This window comes from Argopecten irradians, chromosome 11 (assembly GCF_041381155.1).
Source record: "Argopecten irradians isolate NY chromosome 11, Ai_NY, whole genome shotgun sequence".
Classification (NCBI taxonomy): Eukaryota; Metazoa; Mollusca; class Bivalvia; order Pectinida; family Pectinidae; genus Argopecten; species Argopecten irradians.
The window spans coordinates 40502043-40516144 of record NC_091144.1 but is presented as its reverse complement, the minus strand read 5'-3'; the positions used below and the strand labels follow the sequence as shown (position 1 = coordinate 40516144).

The window sequence follows — 14102 nt, the reverse complement described above, 5'->3', positions numbered from 1 at the left end:
GCCATGGGTGGGACCAAAAATGTCTGATGACGTATGAACCTAGCAAGCCTTATATAAGCGGGGCGCAAGGCAAGAACCCTGTGCTACACCAAAACGACGACACGGGGGTAAAGATAAATATCGGCTCAACAACAATAATGAAAGTATTGGTATTTTCGTTGTGTGTGGCCCTATCGGTGGCCGTCCCTACGAGGGGTAAGTGTTATTTAGTTTACAAATATATTTACATGATATAATTACCGCAAAATTCATAATTATAATTATTCTAAATAATAAAATAGTAGCGGTATTTTAATTGTAGATACGACCACAGGGGCTCGATTGCGAGAAAATATTAAAAATAGAATAAAATGGGTATCGATTATAATCGATACTCATTTAAAAAAAAATCTTAAGATTTTCTCGCAATCACAATCGAGCCCCTGTGTTTATGACAGGTAAAAAGTCGTGCAGGTGCGAGGTCTCTTTGTAGCACCACTATAGCTCACATTGAATACTGTCGGAAAATTTAAATGATGTTTTCAAAACACATTTTTCAGTCTTTCCGGTGTAAGCGTTCCTTAAAGATGCTCCATCGCTGACAAATGGTATTTTTTCACTATCAAAAACAGGAGCAGACGATTTTGTATTTTTCTTCAGTTACAAAAGTTACTTATTTTACATCATTACCACCATTGAAAAGTTTGAGCTTCTAATTTTACTCTAAGTTAAAAATATGAAAAATAATTAATTGCATCCCGAAAAAATTCCGTGGCACTATATCTTATATAGAATGAAGTAATGATTGCGCATGCACCAAAGGGGAAATAAATTATTTGATATTATTTTTTGTGTTAATTATACATATATATACATGATCAAACACCAATTATTGTTCAACTGATGAATATCATTTATGCTTTGTCGGCGGTGGATCATCTTTAATAAATTTTGTATTTAATATGGAAAATGAAAAAAAAGAGAAAAAAAGAAGAAGATAAATGCTCGAAGAAAGGAAATCGCGCGCAAATACGCAATAACTTGTCTTAAACTAATTAATAAAACAATCTTTTGAACATTAATTTCAGAGAAGAGACAAGCGAATTGTGTCAGTAAGTATGAGACCTGAAATCATCGTCGGGCATTTCCGGCAATATTATTCTTCGTGGTTTATTTCCGCTAATTGGCGGAATTCTATTACTGAAGCTAAAACTCCATTGACACTTGATCTATTTATTTTAGAAGTCGGTTGAAAATGAAATCAGTTTACAAAATGTGATAAGTTTTTGAGAAGTGTATGTCTCCATAAAGTCTTGAAATCGTGAACTCTCGTATGTATATTATGTTAAAATAAGTTTCTGCGTTAAATTCATTGAACGTGTTATGCTCATGGTAAAGCGACGTATTTTAACAGTCAACCTTGTTACTTTTTTGTATTTAGATGCATTCCAGAATGTCCCGAATCCCTGTACGTCCAACTCCAACCGTGTATATTTCCCCCACCCCGGTGATACCAGTAAGTTCCTCCAGTGTGACAGATTTGGTAGGATGTACATCGTCCAGTGCCCAGCAGGAGAGATCTACAACCAGGCCACAACGTCTTGCATCACGGTAAATAAAACAATATCACAGCATCTCGGGGAAATTTCCGACAGTCTTCGGAAATGATCCCCGAAGATTGCCGGAAATATCCGAAATATTGCGATTGCCTCTTCTGATACCAAGAAGACAATTGTCAGTTTCTTTTAATCTGTTCACGTGTTGCCAACGATATGCAGTAATTCTATATAAAGCTACAAGGGCAAAATCTTTTTTTTTCTTTCTATCAAAATATTTTAACATAATTTCATACCAACTTTGAAATCGTGTAGTGATAATGGGCACTCATCTTATACAAAACTAACAAGATTTTCCATTGGCTTATGAAAATCTAAGTTATCGTAGTGATAAAATGACGTCGACGATGTTTATAACGTCTCATCTTATTGGCCTAATACAAAATCTGACAATATCAAGAAATGAATTTTCACTGTTAGGTTCAATTATAATTAGCTTGAAACTTTTTTGTGTGTTTTGGAACTCCGTATGAGAAAGAAACCAAATTAAGTAAGTTTCAGCAGAGGTTATGAAAGCTAATGGTACTTTAAGTGTTTAAACGTTTTAAACTCTGCTTTACATTGACTGAAATTAAAGAAATGTTTCCCGCTTCATTTGATACAATGGCAACCGATGTTACACCTTTTTTGGCACTTTGTATTTCTAATCTTTTTCCTGGTTTCCAGCCCGTCGTAGTGACAACTGCTTCAGTTCCAGTTGTTAATAACCAGTGTACGCCCCAGAACATCGCCAAGGGAGATCTCTATTTCGCCATCTCTGGGAGTCCCAATCAGTTCATCGAATGCGACTTAAACGGAAACGCTAACATCTTAACTTGTCCGTCTAACCTTGTCTGGGACCAATCAAGATTGTCCTGTGTTTACGCCTTCACCCAAGTGAACCCAACACCGCAGCCAGGCACAAGTGGTGAGTAAAACACTGAGTTTTCTGTCCATGAGGGTTGGTATTGATTATGACGTCATGTCTTTGCGAGCGTGACGTCATTCTTTTCACAGAAAACGACGTGAGTTTCACCTAAAAAATAATGACGACACAATGGATACCTGCTTTCAAGGGAGGTAACTCCGTATTATAATACAGGGATCAAACAATACATTATGTAATTCCATTAGTGTGGACAAAAAAGATCTTTTCGACATAACTTTGCCCTTTTTCAAGACACAAAACGAGCAAAGAAAATCACATATCAAGGATGGTAAAAAATTGTATGGAATACCAGGTCTTGTGAAAAAGTTTATGCCCAAATGGAGTGAAAATATTAAAATACAAAGAAAAAAAACGTTGACTACACTTATGTAAGGGCTGCTGTTGTATTATTTTTAAAGGATGTTAATGTAAATCTGAAAATCTAATGCAGTTTCCATCAGCATCCTTTCAAAGGAAACACAATATTGATCTCTACTGTAGAATCACAATTTTAAGTATCAAGAAAAGAAATCAGGATCAACCACCCCTCTAGATACACTGAAATAATTGTTTAAAAGGTGCTACACTGCTGGCAAATAGTTTTTTTTTCTATCAAAAGTAAGAACAGACAATTAAGTATTTTTCTTCATTTACAAAAGTTACTTACTTTATACCATTACCACTATTGAAAAATTTGAGCTTCTTATTTCAATTCAAGATAAAAACATTAAAAATAATGAACCCAAATAAAATCCATATCACTATGGCCTATATGGAATGAAGCACTGATTGTGCATGCACCAAAGAGCAATATGAATTATTTCATGATATGAGTTTTTTGTTGTTGATTAGACAATACAAGATTAAACATCAGTTATTGATCAAATGATGAGTATCATTTATGCTGTCGGCGGTGAAGCATCTTTAACTTTGATGCTGTATGTGATTAAGAAACCACTTGTTTTAATTCCAGGTAACACCCTAACTGGAGCAGCTAATCCGTGTCTTGGACAAACAGTTACCAATGTTGGTCTTTTCTTCTCCCATCCAGACCCCAACAAATTTATCCAGTGTGATATTGCAGGAGATGCTTATGTGCTTTCTTGTCCATCAGGTCTTGTTTGGAACGAATACAGCAAAACCTGTGTCTCTCCTTACTTAGTAGCCGGGTCAAGTGGTTAGTTGGGATTCTCTCCCCTTTTCTAAGTGGGAGGTCGACTTTCACTTGAAATGTTTATTTCGGTGATCTTGCACAGCAACTTTTTACATGTATTTATGCGTCATCAATAAATAAATTAAGTAATTATGAATATAAATTGTTCTTCTTAATATTATTGTAATGGATTTTCTTTTTCTCAATTTAGAATTATTACAAAAGATAGATTATACATGTATATATAAATTGGAACATTTAACAGCCAACTACTTTTCCAAAATAAGAATTTTAAGTCTGACTGATTGGGTCAAGGAAGCTGCAGTAAAAATTGTAAACAGAAAAATTATTATTTCTACCGGTATATGTACATCACCGGGTAAACAAGAGGCCAAGAGGGCCTTTATGACTTATTGGGTTCCCTATAATTGGTTTGGTTAATTTATTTAAGGACAGCTTCCCCTGTATGTGGTGTCTTGCTTCCAGTGCAATGTGTTCCTTCTAACCATGTTACCAGCTACATTACATTCCGTCTTTGCATATTACAGAGTTAGCTCCCTTGCAGGTCCGCATGGACAGATAACTCTGTAATATGCAAATGAAGAATATAAGAATACTTGGTAGGTCATCTCTGAAAACAAATACATATGAGTATTCAGGTGAATTTTTTTTTAAAATTAAATCCCAGCTTGTGCTTTCTTTGTATGACAACAAAATGAACAAGGACATAGTCATTCAGATCCCCCGCCAATGGAGATATCAAAGCTGAAGTAAGTTTGATTGTGGAGACTTATGTATATGGAAAAAAAACAGGAAAAAGGAAGTTGTGCTAAAGAAAGATGGAGTATAATTCAAGTAGAGCGGGGCTGCAATTGTTGAATAAGGTATACAGCCTTGATAATTATATTAGACTATATACACAAAGATGGGTGGAGTTTTGCAAAGTAACAATTACCATGATATTTTCAGCAATGTTTCCATGGTAACGGAAAAAGTGCAAAAAATGAAAACCTAAAAATAGCAAAAGGTACTACTAGACCATTAAAAGAATGAGTCTATGAAGTTTCGTGGAAATATCTCTGCTGGTTTTAGAGTTATGCTCCGGAAATGAACCTGCTACAAAAATATGATATTTTCAGCAATGATTCTATGGTTACAGAAAAAAGCACAAAAAAATGAAAACCTAAAAATAGCAAAAGGCACTACTAGACCATAAGAACAATGTGTCTATGAAGTTTCATGGAAATATCTCTGCTGGTTTTAGAGTTGTGCTCCGGAAACGACTCTTACACAATAATCTGCCATTTTCAGCAATGTTTCCATGGTTACAGAAAAAAGTACAAAAAGTGAAAACCTTAAAATAGCAAAAGGCACTACTAGACCATAAGACCAATGTGTCTATGAAGTTTCGTGGAAATATCTCTTCTGGTTTTAGAGTTATGCTCCGGAAACGAACCTGGTACAAAAATATGATATTTTCAGCAATGTTTCCATGCTTATGGAAAAAAATACAAAAAGTGAAAACCTTAAAATAGCAAAAGGCACTACTAGACCATAAGACCAATGTGTCTATGAAGTTTCGTGGAAACATCTCTTCTGGTTTTAGAGTTGTGCTCCGGAAACGATTCTTACACAAAAATCTGCCATTCTCAGCAATGTTTCCATGGTTACGGAAAAAATTCAAAAAATGAAAACTTAAAAATAGTAAAAGGCACTACTAGACCATAAGACCAATGTGTGTATGAAGTTTCGTGGAAATATCTCTACTGGTTTTAGAGTTATGCTCCGGAAACCATTCGTATGGACGGACGGACAGACGGAACCCATTTGTATATCCCCCGCCAATTTCGTTGGGCGGGGGATTAAAAAAAAAAAAATGAAAAAAAACCACCAAACTTTTATGTAAATTATCATCATGATTTTATCTTTCAAAATAAAACCTGTGCCATTAAAATATACAAAGAGTTAAGACTATACATTTCCGTAAGTTTCTAGCATAATAAGCATGAAACAAGATTTCTTTAACAATAATTACACTAGCTATTATCACAGATAGAAGACCTTGATAGGTCTAATACTTATGTAAAAATAAATAACAAAATATTTGTGAGCCTAATATCCATCACTTTTCCTGTCTATGAAATTTCGACTTCGGCTCTTGGTCATCCCGGCAAAACGAATTGGTACGGAAATCCCGAGGATTAGTGGGATATAGGCACGTTTTAACATATAAATAACACTTTATCTTCTCAATTTACTCATTCACCCCTGAAACTTCATAATGGACTGATCTAGTCTTTGATTTAGAAGAGTCTAAATGCGGCTCCAGGGGTAAGTGAGTTAAAGTAACACATTCTGCATGCAAAACAAAGCACATGTACCTCCTACATTAAAAACAATATATATATACAACTATTTTTTTTTTTTTTTTGAATAACGGAAACTAGCTAGCCTACAAGGTTAGTAGTATACATGAACAAAACATGTCAGATTTACATACACTAGCTGTATGTATTTCAATGTTTGAATTCAGCAGTTTAACATTATATGCTGCCTAAAATGTATGATTAACATGCAATACATGTAGATAACCCAAGTGCCTTATCTGACTATGGCAGTTAACTTGCAACCCAAACTCAACCATATACTATTATTGAAAATGATATATACGTCATTGTTCATATATATGTAACCATGTTAAAAAATCTAGCATAAATAAAAGATGCAACATATATGTAAATGAATTTCATGTTGCATACCATAGGCTAATTATGTATGCAAATTAAAAAAAAATCTGCTTAATAGTTTTAGAGAAGTTTTCTAGAAATCCAAAAGACGGATGGACAGATGGACAGATATGTGTATTACTACAAGGTTCCCACATAAGAAATGTGCTTTTGAATAAAATAATTGTCTTCAAATTTAAAATAAGATGAATATACTTTAAAATCAATAAAAAATAATAATTGTTAATAACTTGATAACCTAGACATGTCATCAATATTAAAAACCCAAAATAAGAATCTATTCAGTTACTTCTGGACGGACTAAAAGTGTATGAACATCATATACAGATAAAATCTTTACAGTAATATGAAAAATAAGTTCTATAAAGTCATATAAAATAGCTGGAACTTTCTACCTAGTCAAACATTCAAAGAGATTCCTGGTCAGAATATAGAAATATTATCTGAACCTATATAATATCTAAACATCATAAAGTCATTTCAGTGAGCAGCGACGCCGGGCTTCCCCCAGAATTCCTCTTTCCGTTTCCTGGCACGCTCTAGTGTTTCGGATGCTAGAGAACAGCTCGATGCAACAGACCGTGCAGATACAGAAAGAACATCATCATCTGTAAATAAATAATTATTTATTTTTTTGTTAAACAGTAAATCTGGTTTATTTATTTTCCGTTGACAAACCGATAAGTAAATATAAACATTACATTCCATTTCTTAGGTTATTATTGTTTTTAAAGGCCCATTACCTTTCCGGAGCAAAATATAAAGGTTTCTTAAAAAACCATTAATAACATCAGAAAATGTGTAACGATGACCTAAAATAAGGTTACGACACCAAACATATGCAAGATTATCTGCGTAATATATGAAAACAGTGGAGAGTCAATTCGCTGTTTTGCCGTCTGGCGCAGTGATAGTCAACTACCGCCCGGTATTTAGGATGACGGCGGGAAACATGATACGACCCGCGTTATGAAAATAAACATTTTATTTATTTTAATCAAATCATTCAGAAGGTGATGATAAATATAGTATTAATGGTAAGTTAATAATTTTTGCGGCTCTACAAAATTATCGATCTTGTTTTACATTCCCATTTTAAAAATTTAAAGCCGTTTCGGAACGGTAGTGGGCCTTTAAGGAACTTTTCATTTTTTTGTTTCGGAAAAGTGGTGGGTCTTTAAGCAATTGGTAATTCATGTTAATTCCTCTTATGTATGGGAGAAAAAATATTCTCTTAACCTGGACAGAGATATCTGCAATATTAGAGGTGTGAGATTTTTCTGTTTCATCCTAAGGTAAAGGCAAGCTACACAAGATCTTTGCACTTAAGACACAAGGTGGTGCATGGGTAATAGAAAAAGAATCATTCACCCTCTGAAGGGTGAGACAGGATATCTCAACCCTCGGGATAAGATTCCTACGCTGTTAAATAATCGGCAGAGCCCTGTGTTTGACAACTTAAGAATCTTACCCTTCAGTTTAGATTCTCCTGTCTCACCCAAAAAGGGGTGAAAGCTTGTAAAGAAAATAGGGATATCTCAACCTTCATGAAATATTTTGTCTGATCAGCACTCGGCAAGCCTTGTTACGCGTGTAAAAACCTTGTAGATATCCCCATCTTCTAGGCAGACCCATATAAGATTTTATTAATAACACATGACCAAAGTCAGTATCAAAGAAGAATTCTATTGAATGAAAGAGAATGCATCTATAATACATATATAAGCTGAGGATTATTGAGGATAGTCTATGGAATTTATGGCACCTGTGGTAATCAAATTTTTAATACATAGATATTATTTACAAACGATACTGTGGATTTCCTAGCAGGCACCTGTGTGAAATGGTGATATGTTGGATACAAGAAAATGGATTTACTGGTGTGTAAAATATATTTTACAATCATTGTGGTAATGCTTGATACTACAAATTATCTCTGCGGATTTACAAGTGTATTACACATTATGAAACGGTAATGGTAAATACTACAGGGACCACAGAATCAAATCAAAAATAAATTTCATTGAGAGGTAAATGTTTAAGTGCCTGCTGATTGGGTATATTCACAGTGCATCAGTTTCAAATGTTTAATGTGTTGATTGGGCAATACATGTAGATGTAAAACATGTAAAGAAATTTTAAAATTCTGTCAAGTCTGTTTCTGACAGGGGGAGATAATCAAGACTGGAATTTTATGAAAATTTTGGTCATATTTTGGTACGGAATTCAACAACAGATGGTACCCCCACCTTAAAGTTTAGCAAAATGGTACATCTTCAATTTTTTTTTTTGTTCACAAGTATATGAGATGACCTTCAAAATTAGTGGGGGGTGTCCGAACTTGAAAACTTCATTTAACCTGGAGAGTGACATACATTAACATTGTCATCCATAGAAAATCATTTGGTTCTGCCGTCTCTACATATACCACGTCACCATAGACCGTGGATTTACAAGCACAAGCATGCAACACAATGTGGAATTGTAATGCTTGATACTGCGAAATGTCACCGTGGATTTACAAGCATGCAACACAATGTGGAATTGTAATGCTTGATACTGCGAAATGTCACCGTGGATTTACAAGCATGCAACATAATGTGGAATTGTAATGCTTGATACTGCGAAATGTCACCGTGGATTTACAAGCACAAGCATGCAACACAATGTGGAATTGTAATGCTTGATACTGCGAAATGTCACCGTGGATTTACTAGCACAAGCATGCAACATAATGTGGAATTGTAATGCTTGATACTGCGAAATGTCACCGTGGATATACAAGCATCAACACAATGTGGAATTGTAATGCTTGATACTGCGAATGTCACTGTGGATTTACAAGCATGCAACATAATGTGGAATTGTAATGCTTGATACTGCGAAATGTCACCGTGGATTTACAAGCACAAGCATGCAACACAATGTGGAATTGTAATGTTTGATACTGCGAAATGTCACCGTGGATTTACTAGCACAAGCATGCAACATAATGTGGAATTGTAATGCTTGATACTGCGAAATGTCACCGTGGATTTACAAGCATGCAACACAATGTGGAATTGTAATGCTTGATACTGCGAAATGTCACCGTGGATTTACAAGCATGCAACACAATGTGGAATGGTGGTGTTTGATACTATGAAATGTCACCGTGGATTTACAAGCAGGCAACACAATGTGGAATGATGTTGTTTGATACTATGAAATGTCACCGTGGATTTACAAGCATGCAACACAATGTGGAATGGTGGTGTTTGATACTATGAAATGTCACCGTGGATTTACAAGCATGCAACACAATGTAGAATGGTAATGCTTGATACTATGAAATGTCACTGTGGATTTACTAGCTTGCAACACAATGTGTAATGATGGTGTTTGATACTATGAAATGTCCCTGTGGATTTACTAGCTTGCAACACAATACACAACACACTAGTGTATAGGAACTTACCCCGGTTATCGGACACAACCGGATTGTTATAAGTTAGTCCAAACCCTTCATTGATGGTAGAAGGTACGCCCCAGGGTTTATTTACTACAAGAACATTGCAGAAACGTCACGTCAGATAAAAAATACTTCAAAATGCTCGGAATCTGTTCCATTGTTTAATGTCAACATTAGAATTAAATATTCATTTATTACAAGAACATATTATATATTGCAGAAATGTCATGTCAGCTATAGATTCTGAAATAGTTAAAATTACTCGGAATCTGTTTTATCATTTAATATCAACATTAGAATTAATATTCATTTACTACAAGAACATATTATATATTGCAGAAATGTCATGTCAGCTATAGATTCTGAAATAGTTAAAATTACTCGGAATCTGTTTTATCATTTAATATCAACATTAGAATTAATATTCATTTACTACAAGAATATTGCAGAAATGTCAGGTCAGCTATAGAAATAGATCAAAATGCTCCGAATCTGTTTTATTAATATAATATAAACATCAGAAGTTGATGACGGTGGACTAGAAATTCTTTCTCTAACGGAATACACACATAAGTTAAAATCAGATCAGGGAGCAAAATTAACATAAATCGGATTAGTTTGAGTATACTTTTATTATTCTTTCTTATCTTATAGCAGCAAGGGTTATATATAGGACAAATTTTAGGAAGTGAAGGAATGCTAGAGTACCCTGAGAAAAACCACAGACCTACAGTTTGTACCTTGCAACTGCCCTATGTGAGGTTGAACTAAAAACCTAAAGGTGAACTAAGGGCTAGCAGTAGTACAGAACACCTCAACCACTCAGTCAACACATTCCCTTTGTATAGGTGTGGATAAGATAATTTGTTATTCAAAACTGTATTAGTAGACCAAAATAGGATTATTTTCCTTTTTACAGTTTATTTGAATATTTCAAACACATTTGGTAAGTGTGTCATACCTTGTTTCTTCAGTGGACTGTGTACAAAGCTTGTCAGTAGCTGCTGATCACACGACACTTCATCGTCCCGCAGGAAGTGGGTGTCACGAGATGGCATACCAAATGTTGGCGTTGCCTGTATTGGCCCTTGGTTAACATTCACAGGCTGGAACAAAAATCAAAAGATATCATAAAGATGTTACATCAATGACAAATGCCAGTTTTCCCATTCGTTCTCTATCAAAACAATGCAAGGAGCAGATGACTTAGTATTTCAATTACAAACTTCAGGTTACGTAATTTCCACCATTTCCACCATTGAAAAAGTCCATGGCAAAATTTATATATTAATATAAAGCTTGACTTTTTATTATTTAATATAAAATATTACTATTCTTTAATTGTTTTGTATACAAATAATATTGATATGCAGAAAAGTTAGTGCACTGAGAAATACCTTGAAATTCTACAGGGTATCTTACATATTTAATGGACTTTGGAATAAGTTTTCAAATGTGTTATTTTCTCAAAAGGGTTGTGACATACCTCAACTATTTATCTGCTATTTTTTATACAGTTTGAATTATCTTACAATGTTGAGCTCACATTTTAGTATATTTCTGATATATGGGGAAAACCCAACCAGTTTGGCAAGTCAGTGTATGGCAAGCTTCATGCTGACCATCGAAATCAGTCCTAATATTCTACTTCTAACTAACGTACACTGAGAGATAATCGCATACAGTAAAACCTGCCTTAGCGACCACCTCTGTGTAAAGACCACCTGCTTCATAAGACCACTTTTCTAGGGTTCTGAATGACAACATAATTCAACCTGTGTATGAAGACCACTTGGTTTAAAAAGACCATTTTCCTCTGTCCCGTGAGTGGTCTTTATAGACAGGTTTGACTGTGCGCTGCAGTACATTAGAATGGTGTCATACCTTTGTGTATGTTTGTCCTGCGATTGGCTTCCTGACAACCTGCTCAACTTGATCCTCCTCTTGGTCTAGATCTGTTAACGCAAACAATTTTTACAAACATTTGAGTTAAGAGAACACGATTTGCCTTTGTGACATATATATATATATAGGACCTTAAATAAACATTCATTTCATAATCTTTTTATGAAATACATAAAATATAATATATAAATTCTATATAAATTCTTATATGAAAGGAAACATCAATTTATTTTATATATTTTCATAACATAACTCTAATCAAATACACTTCGAAGTATATCAACATGAAAATGTGTTGTAAATTAAACAACAAAACCAAACTAGAAGTCAGTAAGTGTCAATGATTTTATTTTTCACTTTTTAATCAATGAAGATTATTTGGTTCCATCAAACCTGCGAATTCAGAAATGATTTATTAGTTTAACGTCCTATTAACAGCCAGGGTCATTTAAGGTTGTGCCAGGTTTGTTGGTGGAAGAAAGCCAGAGAACCCAGAGAAAGACCACCGACCAGCTGTCAGTACCTGGCAACTGCCCCACATGGGATTCAAACTCGCGACCCGGAGGTGGAGGGTTTGTGGTAATATGTCGGGACATCTTAACCACTAGGCCACCGCGGCTCCATCAAAAGAATTCAGAAGAAGATTTTTGAAATTTTAGCCATTTTGGCCCCGCCCCTCTGGTCCCTGGGGTCAGCCAGGACCAATATGGATATGATGTTAAAACGCTATCTCAGGCTAATAATTCTAACCCAGTGTGACTAATTTCCTATTAAAAGTAAGCAAATAATGTTCATAAAGGTGTTTTTGTTATATAAACTATTATAGTCAATTCGACTTCCTCCCCAAGGGAAAATCTGAGATCACAGGGCCATGAAATTCACACGTTTTGTAAAGGGTCTTAAGACCTTTCAATCTATGAAGAGAATTTGGTTCCATCGAATCTGTGAATTCAGAAGAAAGATTTTTGAAAAGTTAGCCAATTTGACCCCTTTTGGCCCCTCCCCTCTGGCCCCAGGGGGTCGGCCAGGACCAATATGGATATAATGTTAAAACGCTATCTCAGGCTAATAATTCTAACCTAGTGTGACTAATTTCCTATGAAAAAACAAAATAAAACATGAGACCCCAGGGTCATATAATTCACAATTTTTGTAAAGGACCTTAAGACCTTTCCATCTATGAAGAGTATTTGATTCTACCAGTTCCAGAATTTCAGAAGAAGATTTTCAAATTTTAGTCTATTTGACCCCTTTTGGCCCTACCCCTAAGGCCCCTGGGGGTCAGTCATGGAAAATCTGTTAATAGGATTCAATTCCCATCGCATAGGGATAATTCTGACAACATTTGACTAATTTCCTATTGTAAATGACCAAATAATGCTACAAAATGTGTTTTCACTATATAAACTTATCAATAGTAAACTTAACCCCCTCCCCAGGGGGAAACCGCAGACCCCAAGGTCATATAATTCACAATTTTTTAGAAGGCCTTGAGACCTTTTTATCTATGAAGAGTATTTGATTCTACCACATCTGTGAGTAGATTTTTGAAAGTTTAGTCAATTTTACCCCTTTTGGCCCCTCTCACAGCACCCTGGGGGATGGGGGTCATATAATTCACAATTTTCATTTGCCTTATGACTTAGAAGGTTTCTGCAAAGTTTCATAGAAATTGCGTCAGCGGTTTTTGAGAAGAAGTCGAAAATGTAAATTGTTTATGAACTCACGATGGATGAGGCACAACGGCGGACAAAAGGCGATTAGAATAGATTCATTTGAGACTTCGTCTCTGGCGACCTAATTTCACATTAAATGAAATTTCACCTTGAAGAGCTATAGGTTGAGATTTAGAGACGGACTTCTTGCCCCTGGGGCGAGACCTCTGTGGTGGTGAGGTTAGGATGGCTCCACCCACAGCAGGAGTTGTGAGGTCGAGATGGTGCCGAGTACCAGAGCGGACCTTTGACTTCGGCTGCCATTTTGGAGTTGGAACTCGTCCTCCTTCTGTTTCCTCGATCGTACTGGTACTGGGGGCTATAACACTTAAAACAACATCATTGATTAAAACATAAATTCATCTTCTCTAAACACGCTGGAACAAAATAGAATTATTATTCCCCTTCCCTCACTGATCCTTCAAAATCTTGCATATTAAGACTAGAAACATGTCAAAAGAAAACATCTTCATGATTCAGAAAGTGCTGCATTCCACTGACATTACCTTGATACAATAGTCTAATTTTGTGCTTAGAAATAAGATAAATAAGATTTGTTGAAAAAAAAAAAATTCCAAAATAAATCAAAGTACTGCAAATACAACGCAGCAGAAACAGAAAAATAGAAT

General features: G+C 35.2%; 2 protein-coding genes across 2 annotated transcripts in view; one reads left to right on the top strand and one right to left on the bottom strand.

The window, feature by feature from the left end:
- The first annotated feature begins 11 nt into the window (after positions 1 to 11).
- LOC138334247 (peritrophin-1-like) lies at positions 12 to 3806 on the top strand. The gene is made up of 5 exons (XM_069282868.1): positions 12 to 195; positions 1068 to 1091; positions 1421 to 1590; positions 2262 to 2502; positions 3476 to 3806. The coding sequence occupies exons 1-5, from the start codon at positions 27 to 29 to the stop codon at positions 3682 to 3684; spliced, it is 813 nt and encodes a 270-aa protein (XP_069138969.1). The 5' UTR covers positions 12 to 26; the 3' UTR covers positions 3685 to 3806.
- A 1729-nt stretch (positions 3807 to 5535) lies between these two features.
- LOC138335567 (nuclear protein MDM1-like) overlaps positions 5536 to 14102 on the bottom strand; it is a 36049-nt gene continuing 27482 nt past the window's right edge. The window contains exons 13-17 of the mRNA XM_069284725.1: positions 13583 to 13800; positions 11738 to 11808; positions 10815 to 10959; positions 9860 to 9943; positions 5536 to 7010 (exon numbers count right to left, since the gene is read on the bottom strand). Of these exons, the coding sequence (XP_069140826.1) occupies positions 6883 to 7010; positions 9860 to 9943; positions 10815 to 10959; positions 11738 to 11808; positions 13583 to 13800 (646 nt within the window). The 3' untranslated portion in view covers positions 5536 to 6882. The remainder of the gene's footprint in view (positions 7011 to 9859; positions 9944 to 10814; positions 10960 to 11737; positions 11809 to 13582; positions 13801 to 14102) is intronic.